Raw genomic sequence first — 14234 nt, forward strand, 5'->3', positions numbered from 1 at the left:
CAGACTTTAGATCTAAGCTAAAATAGTACAATACTAAGCACTAAACACCTCAAAGATTAGGAAAACACTAGTTGATTGATGGTTTATTGTATAGCATTGCACCAGTAATCAAGATAAATTATCTTCAGTGAATCATCCCATGAGAGTCTTCGTGGAGTTTGAACAGATCTGGATCAAAAAGCAGTTCATGAAATGAGTAAATGCAATTTTGGGGATCTCTCAGCTGCATTGCTGGGCTGTGTTCTGCTTCTTTTGCAGTGGCCAGTGACTCCAATCCCTGAGTTGTCCCACTGTTTCACAGATCCCAGTGGGATTCCTTAGAAGGAAAGCCCCTGGTAGAAGTGGGCCTGGTGTTATTGCCCTGTCAGAGCACTCAGCACTGCTGGTACTACATGGAGTAAACTGCTAGTAAGTACCCGTGGGGCTTCTCTGGGCTGAAAAATACCAGTTCTCCTTTCACTGCCCAGCCTCAAAAATAATAATCCCGTTCTGTGCTGGTATCAAACGGAGGAGTTCTCTTCCTTTCCCGGGTTTCTGCTTTTCCAGCGGGGAATTTCCCAGCACCATTGTGTTGCAGGGTGGTGGAGACGAAGGAGGGATGGGGTGGGTGTGGTGCTGAGGTGGGGGTCAGAGCAGCCCCTGCAGCAGCAAGGTCCCCACGGTGACAGCCAGCACGTGGATGAGGCAGGAGGACAGTCTGGGTCCTGAATCTGGGGGGAGAACACAAATAATGGGATTATCCAGGTGCAGGGCATGTGTGAGCTGAGAGGGCAGTGGAATTCAGGTATCCCAGGGGGTCCATGTGTTAGAACAGCACTTCTCAGCCCCCTGGGACCTTGCCTGTACCTTCTCAGACACTGGCCTGCCCCAGGTGTGACTGTCCCCAGGCTGAGCCTTCCTGACTCACCAGCACAAGACAGGAGTGAATCCCCAGGGTCATTAAAGCTACAGGGGCAGCTCTGCCAGAGCAAAGGAGCTCAGACTTTAGTGCTTGCACTCAGGAACACCATGCCCAGCTAAAACAGGGAAGGCCAAACCCAGGTAGAGAGCAGCCCAGGGGTTAGCAGGAGTGGGATTCCTCCAGGATTTCTCCAGGATTATTCCAGCTTTCTGCAGTGCTGGGGGCTGGGGGGGCTCAGAGACACCTCAGGGTGCTCCTGGGCAGACCTGAGAGCTCGCAGGACCTGAGGCAGCTCCGGGGGCTGCACAGACACGTCACTGCCCGTGAAGCCAGGACTGAATCCAGCAGGAATGAGGTGGATCATCTGCTTACTGCTGAAGACCTCGGCCTCACCATCATTCCTAAGCCTTTCCTGACTCGGAACATTCCCACCTTACCAGGCTTGGGCTGCAGGTTGATGTGCCCGTTGGATGTTGGTCGTGGTGACTCCGGCACAGCTCCGGGGCTTGGTTTGGTGGCCTCACTGCTGGTGGTGGTGGAGGAAGGGCTGGGGAATCCCGGGGGGCCACTGCTCGGGCAGGGCACTGGGGTGGTCTCGGGCGTGGAGGAGATGATGCTCTTTTGGGTGGAGATGGTGGAGCTGGGAACTGGGGTGGGCTTGTGGGGAGGGGGGCTTGTGGCTGGGGCAGTGGGAGCAGAGGTGGAGAGAGGGACAGGGCGGGCAGAGCTGTGGGTGGCAGTGGGTGCAGAGGGGGAGAGAGGGACAGGGAGAGCAGAGCTGTGGGTGGCAGTGGGTGCAGAGGGGGAGTGAGGGACAGGGAGAGCAGTGGTGTGGATGGCAGTGGGAACAGAGGTGGGATTAGGGACAGGAGTGCTGGGAGCACTGGGAGTGCTCAGGGTGATGGTGGTGTGGGTGGCAGTGGCTGCAGAGGAAGGATTAGAGAGAGAGGTGAGGGTGTGATGGGTGGCAGTGGGAGCAGAGGTGGGATTAGGGATGGAGGTGACAGTGGTGTGGATGGCAGTGGAAGCAGAGGTGGGATTAGGGACAGGGGTGCTGGGGATGACAGTGCTGTGGGTGGCAGTGGGAGCAGAGGTGGGATTAGGGACAGGGGTGCTGGCAGCACTGTGGGTGCTGGGGATGACAGTGCTGTGGGTGGCAGGAGCAGGGTGGGTGGTCCCCCCGGGTGCTGGGGTGTTCACAGGCACCAGAGGGGAGCTGGTGCTGTGGGTGGTACCAGCCGGGTCAGTGCCAACACTGGTGCTGGTGGTGGCCCTGGAGGTGACAGCAGGGACTGGGACAGAGCTGGGAGAGGTGGTGTTGGGGTTGACAGGGGCCAGGGTGGTGGGGAGGAGTGGGACAGGAGACGGGGTGGCCTTATTTGTGGTGGGAGACTGGTGGGTGGAGCAAAGGGGGGGCGATGGAAGTGGTAGAGTGGGATGAGCAGACTGGAGGTGGCAGTGAAGTGGCATGGAAGTGGGCAGGGGGACTCTTCAGTGGAGGGGGGACCTGTTGTTTAGGGGGGTTGAGGCTGAGAGCACTATGGGGTGGGGGTCTGGAGGGGGACTGTCTTGACTGGGTGGTCGCGGGGGTGGTAGTGGCAAAGGAGGTGGGGACAGTGGGTGAGGGTGGTGGGCACAGGGAAAGTGCCAGTGGAGGTGGCAGCTGGCTGAGTGGTGGGGATGGAAGGAGGGGTGGAGGACAGTGGGGAAGGCGTGATGGAAGTGGGGAACGTGGCTCTGGAGGTGACACTGACCAGGGTATAGAGTAAGGAGGGTCGGGACAGTAGGCTTGGGGTGACAATATCTGGGGTGGTGGGGGCAAGGAACAGGGGGACAGTTCTGGGAGGTGGTGGGCACAGGGCTGGTGGCTGTGGAGGTGACACTGGCTGTGGTGGGGGGGGCAGCAGGCGTGGTTGTCCCCATGGGGTCCTCCATCCCTCCCTGCAGGCCGATTCCCAGGACACGGTCCAGCTCCCTCTGGAACTGTCTCTCCACCCAGCCCATCACCAAGGGCTCGTTCTCAGCTTTCTTCAGCTCTGGGAGGTTTTCCCCGAGCAAATTTTTCACGTCCATGACACTGAGTTTCTGCAACACACACACACAACACCCCCTTCGTTCATCCTCACCGCCGGCATCACCCCAAAATGCTTTTCTAGTGGGGCTGCAGAGCAAGGAAAAACTTCCAAAGGAAACTTTACACAGGTAAAAAAGTGGAGAATTGGTGATTTGATGGGACTCAGGCCTCGGACCCCCTGCCCAGCCCTGGGCCAGCCCTGCCCTGCAGAGGGGAGAGGGGTAGGGGCTGTACCTGCAGTTCCTCGGGATTTAGGGACAGGAAGGTGTCCATATCCATGTCTATGGCCACGCCAGCATTGGCCAAGGCTTTCAGGTCCTCTGCTGGAGCTCCACCTTAAAGAGACACCTGGACATGTACCAACCATCCCAACATATCTGGGGAGCCTTTGGAGGCTGCCAGACCTGTCCCAGCATGGCCAAACCTCCCTGGATGAGGAAAAGACAGCGAGCCTCGTGGTGGGAGGGAGGGGGAAGGAGGAAGCACCTACCCAGGTATGGCTGGAGCCGGCAGTAATACACGCTGGGGGTGTTGGCCAGGTCAGCAAAGGCCTCCCGAGCCTTCCTGTAGAGCAGCTCCTTCTTGGCTTGGGAGCAGGCAGAAATGTCTAACTGCCCAGCAGTCCTGGAAGGGAGGGTCACAGCTCAGAGAGGGGCAGCACCCCAACCCACAGCCCAAGTGTTCTGTTGGCCGGGGGAGCTGTGTGGGGCATCCCCACTCCCGGTGCTGGGGCTCCGGCAGGAGCTGGGAGCGGGAGCAGCGATCCCACCCTGCTGCCTGGGAGTGGGCAGAGCCAAAACAGAGCTGGGGGGCTTCCATCCCAGCACCCCCTTCCCCACAGCCCCAGGACCCTCGCAGGACTGCCCAGTGCCCCTCAGAAGAGCCTCACCCGATTGCTTGGGCGGGGATTTGCTCCACCTGCTCCTCCTGCAGGTTGCACAGGTGGCTGCCCCCGATGGCCTGGAGCAGGGGCCCGGTCAAGGTGCCCCCCAGGGTCAGGTACCTGCTGAGCAGCTGCTGCACCTGCGGAGCATGGGGTCCATGTGGTGGGAGCAACAGGGTGGGCAGGAGATGCTCCTGCTAAAGGTGTGCTGCCAACACCTCGCCCCAAGCTGGGCTGGGGCCTCAGGGCTGGGCAGCCTCATCTCCTGCTGCTGCCATGGACTTACCTGGGAATCATCCCAGCACCCTTCCGAGGAGCTGAGCAGGGCTACCAGTGTGTCACTGGACGTCACTGACCACTGACTGATCTCCTCCTCTGAGTACCAGCAGGCCAGCAGTCCCAGGCGCCTCAGCAGCTCCTCTGGGATCCCCGATGGGTAAGCCTGTGGGGCCAGGCCAAGGGGGTAGAAACCAGGGTGAGGGAAGGGAAAATAGGGCAGGAATGGGTGCAGAGGACTCGCTCGGGCACCTTCACCCCCACATCCATTGATGCCCTTCACCCCCACATCCATTGATGCCCTTCACCCCCACATCCATTGATGCCCTTCATCCCCACATCCATTGATGCCCTTCATCCCCACATCCATTGATGCCCTTCACCCCCACATCCATTGATGCCCTTCATCCCCACATCCATTGATGCCTGTTCCCACAGCAGGTCCTGCCCATCCCAGACCGTGCCCATCCTGCTGAGGGGCTGCTGGGGCCTCCTGCCCTGTGTCACCCCTTACCTGGTCCACCTTTTCTTTCATGACCTTGTAGTAGTCCACGGTGAACGGCATGTCCAGCAGAGCCTCCAGGTTTTCAATTAAGACATCGTTGCTCAGGCACAGGTTGAACTCCTCAGAGGTGTAATCCAGGGATAACAGGGGGTTTGTGGTGATGGTGGTGGAGGTGATGGGCTTGGAGGGGCAGCCTGTGGGTGAGGAGTTGTGTCAGGCAGACGGTGTGTCCCCCCTTCCCACCTGGCCCTGGTCCTGCCACGGGGCTCAGAGCCCCTTGGAAGAGCCCTGGTGAATGAACATGGAATCGCAGTAACGTAGCTTGAGCCACTGTGGATCCTCCTCCCATCCCCAGCCCATAAAGTCTTATTTGCTTCCATTCCTTAAAGTTATTCCTGAAGAACACGGGGGTGTTTTTGCAGCCCACTTGCACTTTGTCCAGTTAAAGGCAACTAAAACCTCTCCAGGTCATCTATAGGAGCATCCTCTGATCTTGCAGCGTCCTCCACTTGGTGCTGACCCTGCCTGGGGAATATCCCACCCTGTCCCACTCCTTCCCAGCTGCTGCTGCCATACTCCTGCTCCCAGGTAAGAGCAACCCCCTCCAGTGTTCTGTAAGGTCCTTTCCCCACCTCCCCAGTTATTTTATGGGAATCCCATAGCTTTCTGCCTGGTCCTGTGCCTCCCCACTCCTGGGAGCACCCAGATGCCCACCAGCACAGGGGCATTTTCACCCCTCTCCCCCCCAAGAGCTCTGAACTGGTCTGGACTGGGTAACACTCACCGTCCATGCTCCGCTTCAGCCTGGGATGAGATGAAGCTGCTCGGGGGAGGCTCCTGCTCCACCTGTGTCAGCCCCATAAAGGAAAGGGAATTCTTGGTGTGTTTGTGCTCCAGGAGGAGCCAAAGCAACCGGAATCCCTGCCCGGGCACAGGCACGGAACCGGCTGTGCGAGGCTGTAAATCCTCCCCAGCCCAGGGACCCGTCACAGCAGCCGGGCGTGGGGAGCAACCAAACACACACCGGCCCCACTGCCCAGACCCCCCAAAACCCAGAGCCCTGGCTGGGGCTGTACTTACCCAGGGTGATGCTCTGCAGTGGACAGGACAGCTCCAATGACCAGGGCAGCCTGGGGACAGGATGAGGGATGCTCAGCCCAGGCAAGGAGTGGGAAGAAGGGATTTCAGATGCGGGGAATGGGATCTGACCTGGCTGAAGGCTGCCCTGATGGCATGTGGGGACAAAAGCCACCACAGCCACTCTCAGGAGTGGGGACCCTTCAGTGGGTCTGTCCCTGTTTCCCCAGAGCCAGCAGAGCTGGGAGCCCATCAGGGTGCCAGCCCTTGGTCTGGGAGCAGGGCAGGGAAGCTGCTGGGCAGTGGGTGAGTGAGGGGTGGGATGGGACAGGGACAGGCCATGGGCTGCCCAGGGGGACAGCAGGCAGGTGACAGCTGTGCCTCCCTGCAGCTGAGGGATGGAGGAACCACGGAAGCTCCGGCACCAGCTGAGAAGTTTGGGAAAGCCCTGGAGCGTGGGGAGCCAGCGGAGCCGGGGGAGACTCACCACTGCAGCTTTCACCAGGTTTGTGGAGACACCTGCAAGGAAGCAGGAGCAGGTTAGGAAACATCCATGGATGTATGTACAGGTGGTCACGGGAGGTTCCACAGCTGCTCCAGGTTTAAAGTCTGGGAAGAGCCTTTTCTTTGGCAATTTAATGATGTTCACTTAAACCTCTATGCAGAGAGCAGCCCCCAGCCCAGGCACCCCGGGGTCCCTCTGGGTGGGTCTGGAAGGCAAAAAGGGAGAAATCTGTCCCTGGAAATCTGTCCCTGTCCTTGGGAAAAATCTCCCACTGCCTGTGGATGCTGAGGGGAGCAGGAGGCAGGGGGCAGGGAGTGCCGAAGCCGAGCAGGATGGGGATGAGGAGCAGCACGGGCTGGAGCATCCCTGGCGCTGGGGGTGGATGGGGGTCCCAAAGCAGCTTTAGGGACACGAGGTGTCACTCACGGAGGCAGAGGGCGATGGCAGCCGGGGCTGGGGCTGCCCACACCATGGTGCTGGTGCTGGGGCTCCGCCCTCGGCGCGGGTCCGGAGGGTCGTGTCCGACACTCGGGGTTGTTGGAAGGTGCTGGGGGTCCTGCAGCCGGTTCTCTCACCCAGCAATGGGGCTGGAGCTGTGTCCCACACTCAGGGTCGGTGCTTGGGGTGGTACTGGGAATCCTGCAGCTGATTCTCTCACCCCACACGAGGCTGGAGCCGTGTCCCACCCCTGGGGTTCTTCTCCCTGCAGCCGATTCTCTCACCCAGTGCTGAGGTTGGAGCTGTGGGATCAGGGTGGGTCAGTGTGCCCACCTGTGCTGCCTGCACAGATTCCCCACAACCAAGGGAGAGATTTAAAATCCTATATAACGAAAAAGATGATTTAATTCTCCACTCGTCATTAAAAGAAACTCCACAATAACTTCTCCCCTCTGACACCCAGTGCCCTGCTCCTACCTGTGCCCTGCAGGGACGGGGTCCCCCTCCATCCCCCATATCCACATGGGACTGGGAGAAACCCAGTGTAGCCCAGGGGAGGAGCCCCAGCAGGTGTTTCCCTCCCGCTGTTCCCCACTCCACACCTCTCACCTGGATCGTCCCAGATGGAAAATCCATCCCTGCTCCCAAAATCCCCCCGCTGAGCCCAGTGCTGCCCACAGTTCGAACTCAGCGCAAGTTCAATGCAAGGAATTTTTCCCCTGAGGGCTCATTTTGTTCCCCAAATCCCACCGTGGCCGTGCCGAGCCGTTCTCCTCCTCTCTGTCCGGGGGGATCTGGCTCGGTGGCGAGGTCTCAGCCTGGCAGGTCCTCTCCCCCCGCGGGCCGGGGATGGGCAGCGCCGGCAGGCTCGGCACTTATCTGTGCGGGGTGGGGATGTTGCTCCCGACAGGGGTGTGACGGGGCAGTTTCTCAACAGTGTTTTGTCAGGCTCCTTCCCTTCTCCCCGGTTTTGGTTTTGTTTCCTTTTTTTTTTTTTTTTTTTTTTTTTTTTCCCCCTGTAAAGGAAACTTTGAACTTCTGGTTCAACTGAAGCCAAAATGAATCCAGAGGGAGATAAATCCCCCAGGCTGGTGATTTCTGTGCTCCTGAGGGAGATAAAGGTGCTCCCAGGGAGTGGGAAACCTTTTGAGCTGTTCAGGGGTTTATTTTACAGGGCAACTGAGGTGCAGAACAGACGAGTGCTCAGTGATGGGCTCAGCACCCTCTGGGAGCTGCTTCCCTCCCGTCCATCCTTTTTCCATTAACCATGGACAATCCCATTCCCTCTTTTACAGCTTTCTCCCTGATCATGCTCCGAAATGCCATCCAGCACGTGCCATGAAGGAGACCAAAAGGAAAGGAAACAAATCCTTGCTGAGGCTGTGGGATGACAGCCTGGAGGAGCCTGATGCCGTGAGCACAAACGTTACCTGAGCGTTTATCCCGGGAAAAGGGAAGGGCCAGAGCAGCTGGAGTGGGTGGCTGGGCTGGCAGCAAGGCTGCACCCCCTTCTCAGAGAGATTTGGGGGTACCAGACTTCTCCGAGGGTCCCTGGAGCTGCTGGCACAGTGCCGAGGGGGGGTTGTCACCTCTCCCAGTGCTCCCAGCTGTGTCCTGTCGCCAGCCCCGTCCCCCAAACCGGTCCTGCAGCCCCGGGGCTCGGCCGCCGCCCGCGGGTGTTGCTGGTTTCTATTTTGGAAGGATTTACTGTAAAAATAGCTCCTGTTGCAGTGGTAAAATTACAGAAACTTGTTTGCTATGAGGATGCTGGTGGGACACGGCCCCTGCCCCGGGCTGGCTGGGCAGGGGTGGCTGGAGCAGGAGGGCAGGGACACACTGGAGCTCCTTTGCAGGTCACCAAGTCCACTGTGTCCCCACAGAGCTTAAAACTGACCCTGAAGCACCCTCAGGAGCTGACACAGGAGGGTCCACCTCGAACTTGAACGTGCCAAGAACATCTGCCCAAGTCCCTTCCTTGGGACCTCAGCAGGTCAGTTGTGGGCTCTGACTGCAGGATGAGTGAGGAGCATCGACAGAGTCCCAGAAGGGTTTGTGTTGGAAGGCACCTTAAGCCCATTCAGTCCCATCCCCTCCTATGGGCAGGGACACCTTCCACTGGCCCAGGTTGCTCCAAGCCCCGTCCAACCTGGCCTTGGACACTCCCAGGGATCCAGGGGCAGCCACAGCTTCTCTGGGCAACCTGTGCCAGGGCCTCCCCACCCTCCTAGGGAAGAATTCCTTCCCAATATCCCATCTAACCCTGCCCTCTGGCAGTGGGAAGCCATTCCCCCTCACTTTGTCCCTCCATCCCTTGTCCCAAGTCCCTCTCCAGCTCTCCTGGAGCCCCTTCAGGCACTGAAAGGGGTTCTCAGGTCTCCCTGGAGCCTTCTCTTCTCCAGGTGAAAACCTCCAGCTCTCCCAGCCTGTCTCCAGAGCAGAGGGGCTCCAGCCCTGGGAGCATCCAATCATCAGGAGTGACAGCAGCTTTCCCTGTGCACCCCCTAAACCCTGCCAGCCCCAGGGCTGCTCCCCACCTCCTTGCCAGGGAAAGACACAATGTTCCCAAAATAGGAGCTTTTCTCGTCTGCCTGGGACAATCCCAGCTGGCAGGGACGGGCAGGGGACAGGATGTGGCACCGATATCTGCCCCAGCTGCCTCCACCATCCTCGGTCACCTCTGTTCCTAAACCCGGGAGGGCTGTGGGGTCGCTCATCCCGGTGGTTTTGGCCGGGAATTCCAGCAGGGGGAGGATGGACCCCGCGGTGCGGTGCTCACACAGCAGGCTGGCCGGGCTGGAGCCCCGGGGCCGGTCCCGTCGGGCCGGTCCGGGCTCATTCCTGGAAGCCCCCGGAGCCGCGTTGGATTGAGAGACAGGGGCCGAAGGGCAGAGACACGTTTAATACAGTGAGAGGCAACAACACGGGTACTGCCAAGTGCACAGAACATCACAACACACACCCCAGCACCGGGGGATTCGCAGCCAACGCCCCGTGGCAGTGCCGGCAGAGAGGAGGGAGCAGGACGGGATGCCGGGAAGGGCACCTGGAAAACACTCTCTGCAGGGTAAGGAAAACACCTACTTATCTCTGGTCTCTGTGGTGTTGGGTATAAGTGCAGCACACGAAGGCTGATGGGTGCTGGGGAGGGGGCTCCTCCACACAGCCCCCAGCAGGGATGGTCCATCAGCGTCCCCACATCCCACCCCAGTGATCCACCCCTTCCCGGATGTTCCCAGTGGGAAGGGCAGGCTGTGTCCCACCTGTGACATGTAAATCTCACCTGGCACTTTTCAGCACCTCCCGTGCACGTCACCCCCCTTCATTCTTTGGCAAACAGGTTCATGAGGGTAATTTACAGCTCTGGGACCTGCCCGCGGCTGCCTCTCCCTTCCCGGCCACTCCTGGGACATGGGATGGGCAGGGAGGGGGCTTGGGAGGAAGGAGATGGGTCTCCTGCTCCTCCAACCCACCCTGAGCCCAGGGCTGGCACCTCAGAGCCATCCCCACCAAGACACAAAAGCACAGTGAACTTGCACCCAGGGACACAAGGGGTGGGTGATGCAATTCCCCCCGGGATTTCAGTGACCTGCAGGGTATGTTCACCCACAGGGAGAGAGCTGTGACATTTTATTCTCCCTCAAAGTGGGAATGTCAGTTGTGTGAAACCCCTGCCAGGTGCATTTTCCATGGGATGGGGCTGGTGGGGTGACAACAACTCTGGGCACACGCTGATGTGCCGACGCCCCTGGGATGGGCATGTGTGTGCAGTGGGCTCCAGCCCCTCTCTCCCTCCCCAGCTGTCCTGTTCTCCTCATTTCCAAATGTCCTCCAAGGGCTGGAGAGGATGAGCAGGGTGGGAAAGGGAAAGCAAAGCAGGATGACCAGCAAAGCAAGGGCACTTCCAGAGAAACTCTTCTTGGAATCTTGCAAAGCTGAGCGCCAGCGGAGCTGAGCCACCACATCAGTCTTTCTTTCAGCTTCATCCATTTCCTACTGCTCCAGAGCCTTCCCAAACTGTCCACCCAAAGGACCTTCCTCTGGCACCCTCTGGAAACCTGCCAGCCAGGAGCCACACCATGGGACCAGGAGCCACACCATGGGATCAAGCCAGGACTTGTCCAGGTGAGCAGCAAGGGGCTCGTGTCCTCTGACCTGTCTCAGCAGGGGTTACACCCACACCCAGGATAAAAGCAGGAAAGGCAATACCAGTAGAAGGAATAATAAAATCCATTAAAAAAGCTTTGGGCTGCTGGCTCTCTGACCACAGAAATACTAAAAATACCTCATTTCTGAGACCACCCGTATTTTACAACCCCTAAAAGACTAGATTCTTCCCCTAGAAAATTGAAAAAGGTTTAAAATCCGTTTGTATCAACCCTCTCACCTTCACCAAGCCTTTAAAAACCCCATGGGAGGGCTGAGGGAGGAGGGGAGTGCGGGGCAGGGATGGGCAGCACTTTGGTGCCAGGCAGGGACCTCTCCTGTGCCCATCCCAGCACATCTCTGTGGGCCAAACACCTGGAGCACCCCAAAACTGGGGGGCTGTTGGTGCCCCCAGCCCCTGCTGCAGCCCCCCCAATGTCCCACCTCCCACACGTGTGCCAGTGAGTGCAGCAGCTGGAGTGAAGGGAATGGGAACGGGGGACACGGACACCGAAGCTGCTCGTGGCACGTCCTCCCCTCCCTGTGCTGGGCTGCACTTCAGCATCCAAGCACGGAGGGTTTGTGGGAATGTCATGGCAAAGGCAGTGTCTGTGCTGCCCTGGCTGGGCCCGAGCCCCAGGACAGGGATGGGAAGCCTTGGGGTCACTCTAAGCTGGTGTGTGACACTGACTCTGCTGCTGAGGCCTGGAAGTGGGGAAGGGGCATCCCGTGGCCAGCTGGATGATGGACTTTAAAAAGCAAACCCACCCTAACCGCTGATCAATGTGCCTAATCCAGCCCCGTGAGCGAGGGAAGCCTTGGCATACAGGAGGTGCAGGCGTGGAGTCAGCGCTGGGCTCCGAGGGGACCCACTGGGACAAAGATGGAGCTGGAAACGCAGGGACGTGGCTCGTGCTCACTCCAGAGCCCACTCTGCCAACCACTGCTGGCACCGCGCCCGCTGCTCCTCCGGCTCCGCGCTCCCGGCTTCGCTCCGGGGCTGCTCCTCCTCCACACCACCACCCACGGCCTCCTGGCCCTGCTGCTCCTGCTCCTCCTGCGTCACCTTGTCCTTGAGCTCCTGGATGGTGTCCTCCAGCCGGCGGGTGACGCGCTGGGGCTCCCAGTTGCCGTCCATGGCGGGGACGAAGGGGTCGGGCGCGCACACCTCGATGAGCTCCCCGCGCGCGGGGATGCGCAGGTAGTAGGCGTGGAGCATCATCCTGTAGGGGCTGCTGTCCTGGCCCAGGCTGTACGTGAAGTCCCCCACGATGGGGTGACCGACAGCACTGCAGTGAACCCGCAGCTGGTGAGTCCGCCCTGGGGAGAGCAGGAGTGGAGGGATCACGGACAGGTTATCCCTGAATCCCTCCTTCAGCGCGCGAGGTGACAACGCACCAGGTAAGGTTTGTCCCCCCTGAGCCCGGCAGTTCTCGGCTTCTCTCATCCCCTTTCCGGGCTCTGCTTCCACGTCAGAGCCCCCCGGAGCTGCTGCCCTGACCCCAACCCCCACCTGTCAGGGGCTGCAGCAGCACTTTGGTCACGGGGTCTCCACTGTAGGATCCGTGCTCCAGCACGATCAGCTCCGACTGGCAAGGCTTGGGATTTTCACAGCCTGCAACGAGATCCAAAGGGGGTTTGTCATCCCCCGGCGAGGCTCAAGGGGTCTGGGCAGTGCAGGGAAGGGGGGCTCACCCTCTGTCCCGTCGATGCACATCATGTGGGTCCTGCCCTCCGTGGTGTTCTTCCCGATGGCATAGCGGATCGTCATCCGGCTCTGGCTGACGTGGCCCCTCACCTGGGGGCAGAAAGGGGGTTTGAAACTGAGCCCTGGCACGTGCTCCTCACCAACCCCTCAGTGCCAGGAATCGTGGAATCACAGAATGGGAAAGGTTGGGAGAGTCCACAGTGGGGACTCCCAGTCCAACCTCCCTGCTCCAGCAGGGTTTTCCTAGAGCACGTGGCACAGAATTGTGTCCAGATGGATGCAAGAAGCAGATCAAGCTGCAATTCATAGAATCACAGAGTCCTGTAATGGTTTGGGTTGGAAGGGACCTTAAAGCCCACCCAGTTCCAGTTCCAACCCATTGGCAGGAACATCTTCCACTAGACCAGGTTGCTCCAAGCCCCATCCAACCTGGCCTTGGACAATTCCAGGGGCAGCTGCAACCTGTGCCAGAACCTCACCACCCTCACGGGGGAAATTCCTTCCCAATATCCCATCTAACCCCATCCTCTGTCAGTGGGAAGCCGTTCCCCCTTGTTCTGTTCCTCCATCCCTTGTCCCAAGTCCCTCTCCAGCTCTCCTGGAGTCCCTTTTAGGCACTGGAAGGGGCTCTCAGGTCTCCTTGGAGCACTCCCTTCTCCAGGCTGAACCCCAGCTCCCTCAGCCTCCCAGCAGAGGTGCTCAGCCTGCCCAGAAGGGCAGCCCCGAGCAGGCCCTGGCAGGGTGGGCTCACCAGGGCGAGGTAGGCTTTGGTCACCAGCCGCTCCTTGAAACACTTGTAGGCACTTCCCGCCGCCGCCTTGTTGAGAGCGACACACAGGGCCCCGCTGGTGGAGAAATCCAGCTGGTGGCAGAACCTGGGGAGGAGACAGGGGTGCAGGAACATCCTGGGGGACTTGGGGGTGCCCCCAGCCGAGGGCACAGCCCGGGTGGGTGCCTGGCCACTCACCTGAAGCCATAGTAGGTGTCGGGGTCGGCGAGCTCGGGGAAGCGGTGCCGGAGCTGGCTCTGCAGGGTCAGTGTCTCGTACCACATCTTGCTGTCGATGCGGATGTCCCAGTGCTTGTTGACCACGATGAAGTCGGAGCTCTGGTACAGGATGGACAGGTTGTCGATGGTGCCTGGCTCCATGGCCAGCGCCCTGCGGGAGTGACATGGGAATTGGGGTGAGAGGGGTGGGGGGAGCCTCCAGCTGCAAGGTGGGTGTCACAGGGGTGGGACAGCACCCTGGGCAGTGACGGGACCCAGGCAGGGCGGGCTGGGAATAGAGCAGGGAGTGGGGCACCTCATAGGACTGGAGAGGTACTGGTGCTGTGTGGTACCAGAGTCACCCTGCACAGGACCAGAGCAACACCAATGTCACTCTGCTCGGCCCAGTGACACCAGTGTCACCCAGCATGAGTCTTTCAGCCTCACCAGTGTCACGCTGTGTGACTCCCAGAGCAACACCGCTGTCACCCTGCTCGGCCCAGAGGGACACCAGTGTCACCCTGTGTGTCCTGGTGTCACACTGATGTCACCCTGCATGTCTCGCAGCCTCACCAGTGTCACACCGGTGTCACCCTCCATGTGTCCCGCAGCCCCCCCGGTGTCACCCCGTGCTGGCGCGGTCCCGCAGCGGTCCCGGTGACACAGCCCCCGCCGTGGCGATCCCGCAGCCGCGCCGCTGTCACACCGCACAGCTCTGCCGCCGTCCCCGCGTCCCG

At 59.9% G+C, this 14234-nt stretch overlaps 3 protein-coding genes across 4 annotated transcripts in view; 1 reads left to right on the forward strand and 2 right to left on the reverse strand.

The window, feature by feature from the left end:
* Window positions 1–627: 627 nt before the first annotated feature.
* LOC108638700 (mesothelin-like protein) lies at window positions 628–6693 on the reverse strand. The gene is given in 13 exon segments (XM_029957811.1): window positions 628–710; window positions 1339–1581; window positions 2026–2293; window positions 2759–2986; window positions 3210–3310; window positions 3466–3599; window positions 3865–3998; window positions 4145–4300; window positions 4649–4874; window positions 5420–5485; window positions 5720–5769; window positions 6204–6235; window positions 6648–6693. Coding segments are annotated over 13 exon segments (1767 nt in total).
* Window positions 6694–9537: 2844 nt separating this feature from the next.
* RPUSD1 (RNA pseudouridine synthase domain containing 1) lies at window positions 9538–13708 on the reverse strand. 2 transcript variants are annotated; one of them, XM_018089258.2, is made up of 6 exons: window positions 13478–13701; window positions 13262–13385; window positions 12498–12600; window positions 12316–12417; window positions 11869–12122; window positions 9538–10811 (listed from the first exon to the last, which is right to left on the reverse strand). In XM_018089258.2, the coding sequence occupies exons 1-6, from the start codon at window positions 13657–13659 to the stop codon at window positions 10650–10652; spliced, it is 927 nt and encodes a 308-aa protein (XP_017944747.1). In that variant the 5' UTR covers window positions 13660–13701; the 3' UTR covers window positions 9538–10649. The 2 variants fall into 2 exon arrangements, with proteins under 2 accessions (XP_017944747.1, XP_008926452.2); XM_008928204.3 differs by having other exon boundaries at window positions 10752–10811; window positions 11571–12122; window positions 13478–13708.
* CHTF18 (chromosome transmission fidelity factor 18) overlaps window positions 13683–14234 on the forward strand; it is a 12001-nt gene continuing 11449 nt past the window's right edge. Inside the window, exons 1-2 of the mRNA XM_029957812.1 lie at window positions 13683–13727; window positions 14109–14154. Of these exons, the coding sequence (XP_029813672.1) occupies window positions 13683–13727; window positions 14109–14154 (91 nt within the window). The remainder of the gene's footprint in view (window positions 13728–14108; window positions 14155–14234) is intronic.

Source organism: Manacus vitellinus, unplaced genomic scaffold (genome assembly GCF_001715985.3).
Source record: "Manacus vitellinus isolate BGI_N305 unplaced genomic scaffold, ASM171598v3 scaffold_12_pilon, whole genome shotgun sequence".
NCBI classification, from domain to species: domain Eukaryota; kingdom Metazoa; phylum Chordata; class Aves; order Passeriformes; family Pipridae; genus Manacus; species Manacus vitellinus.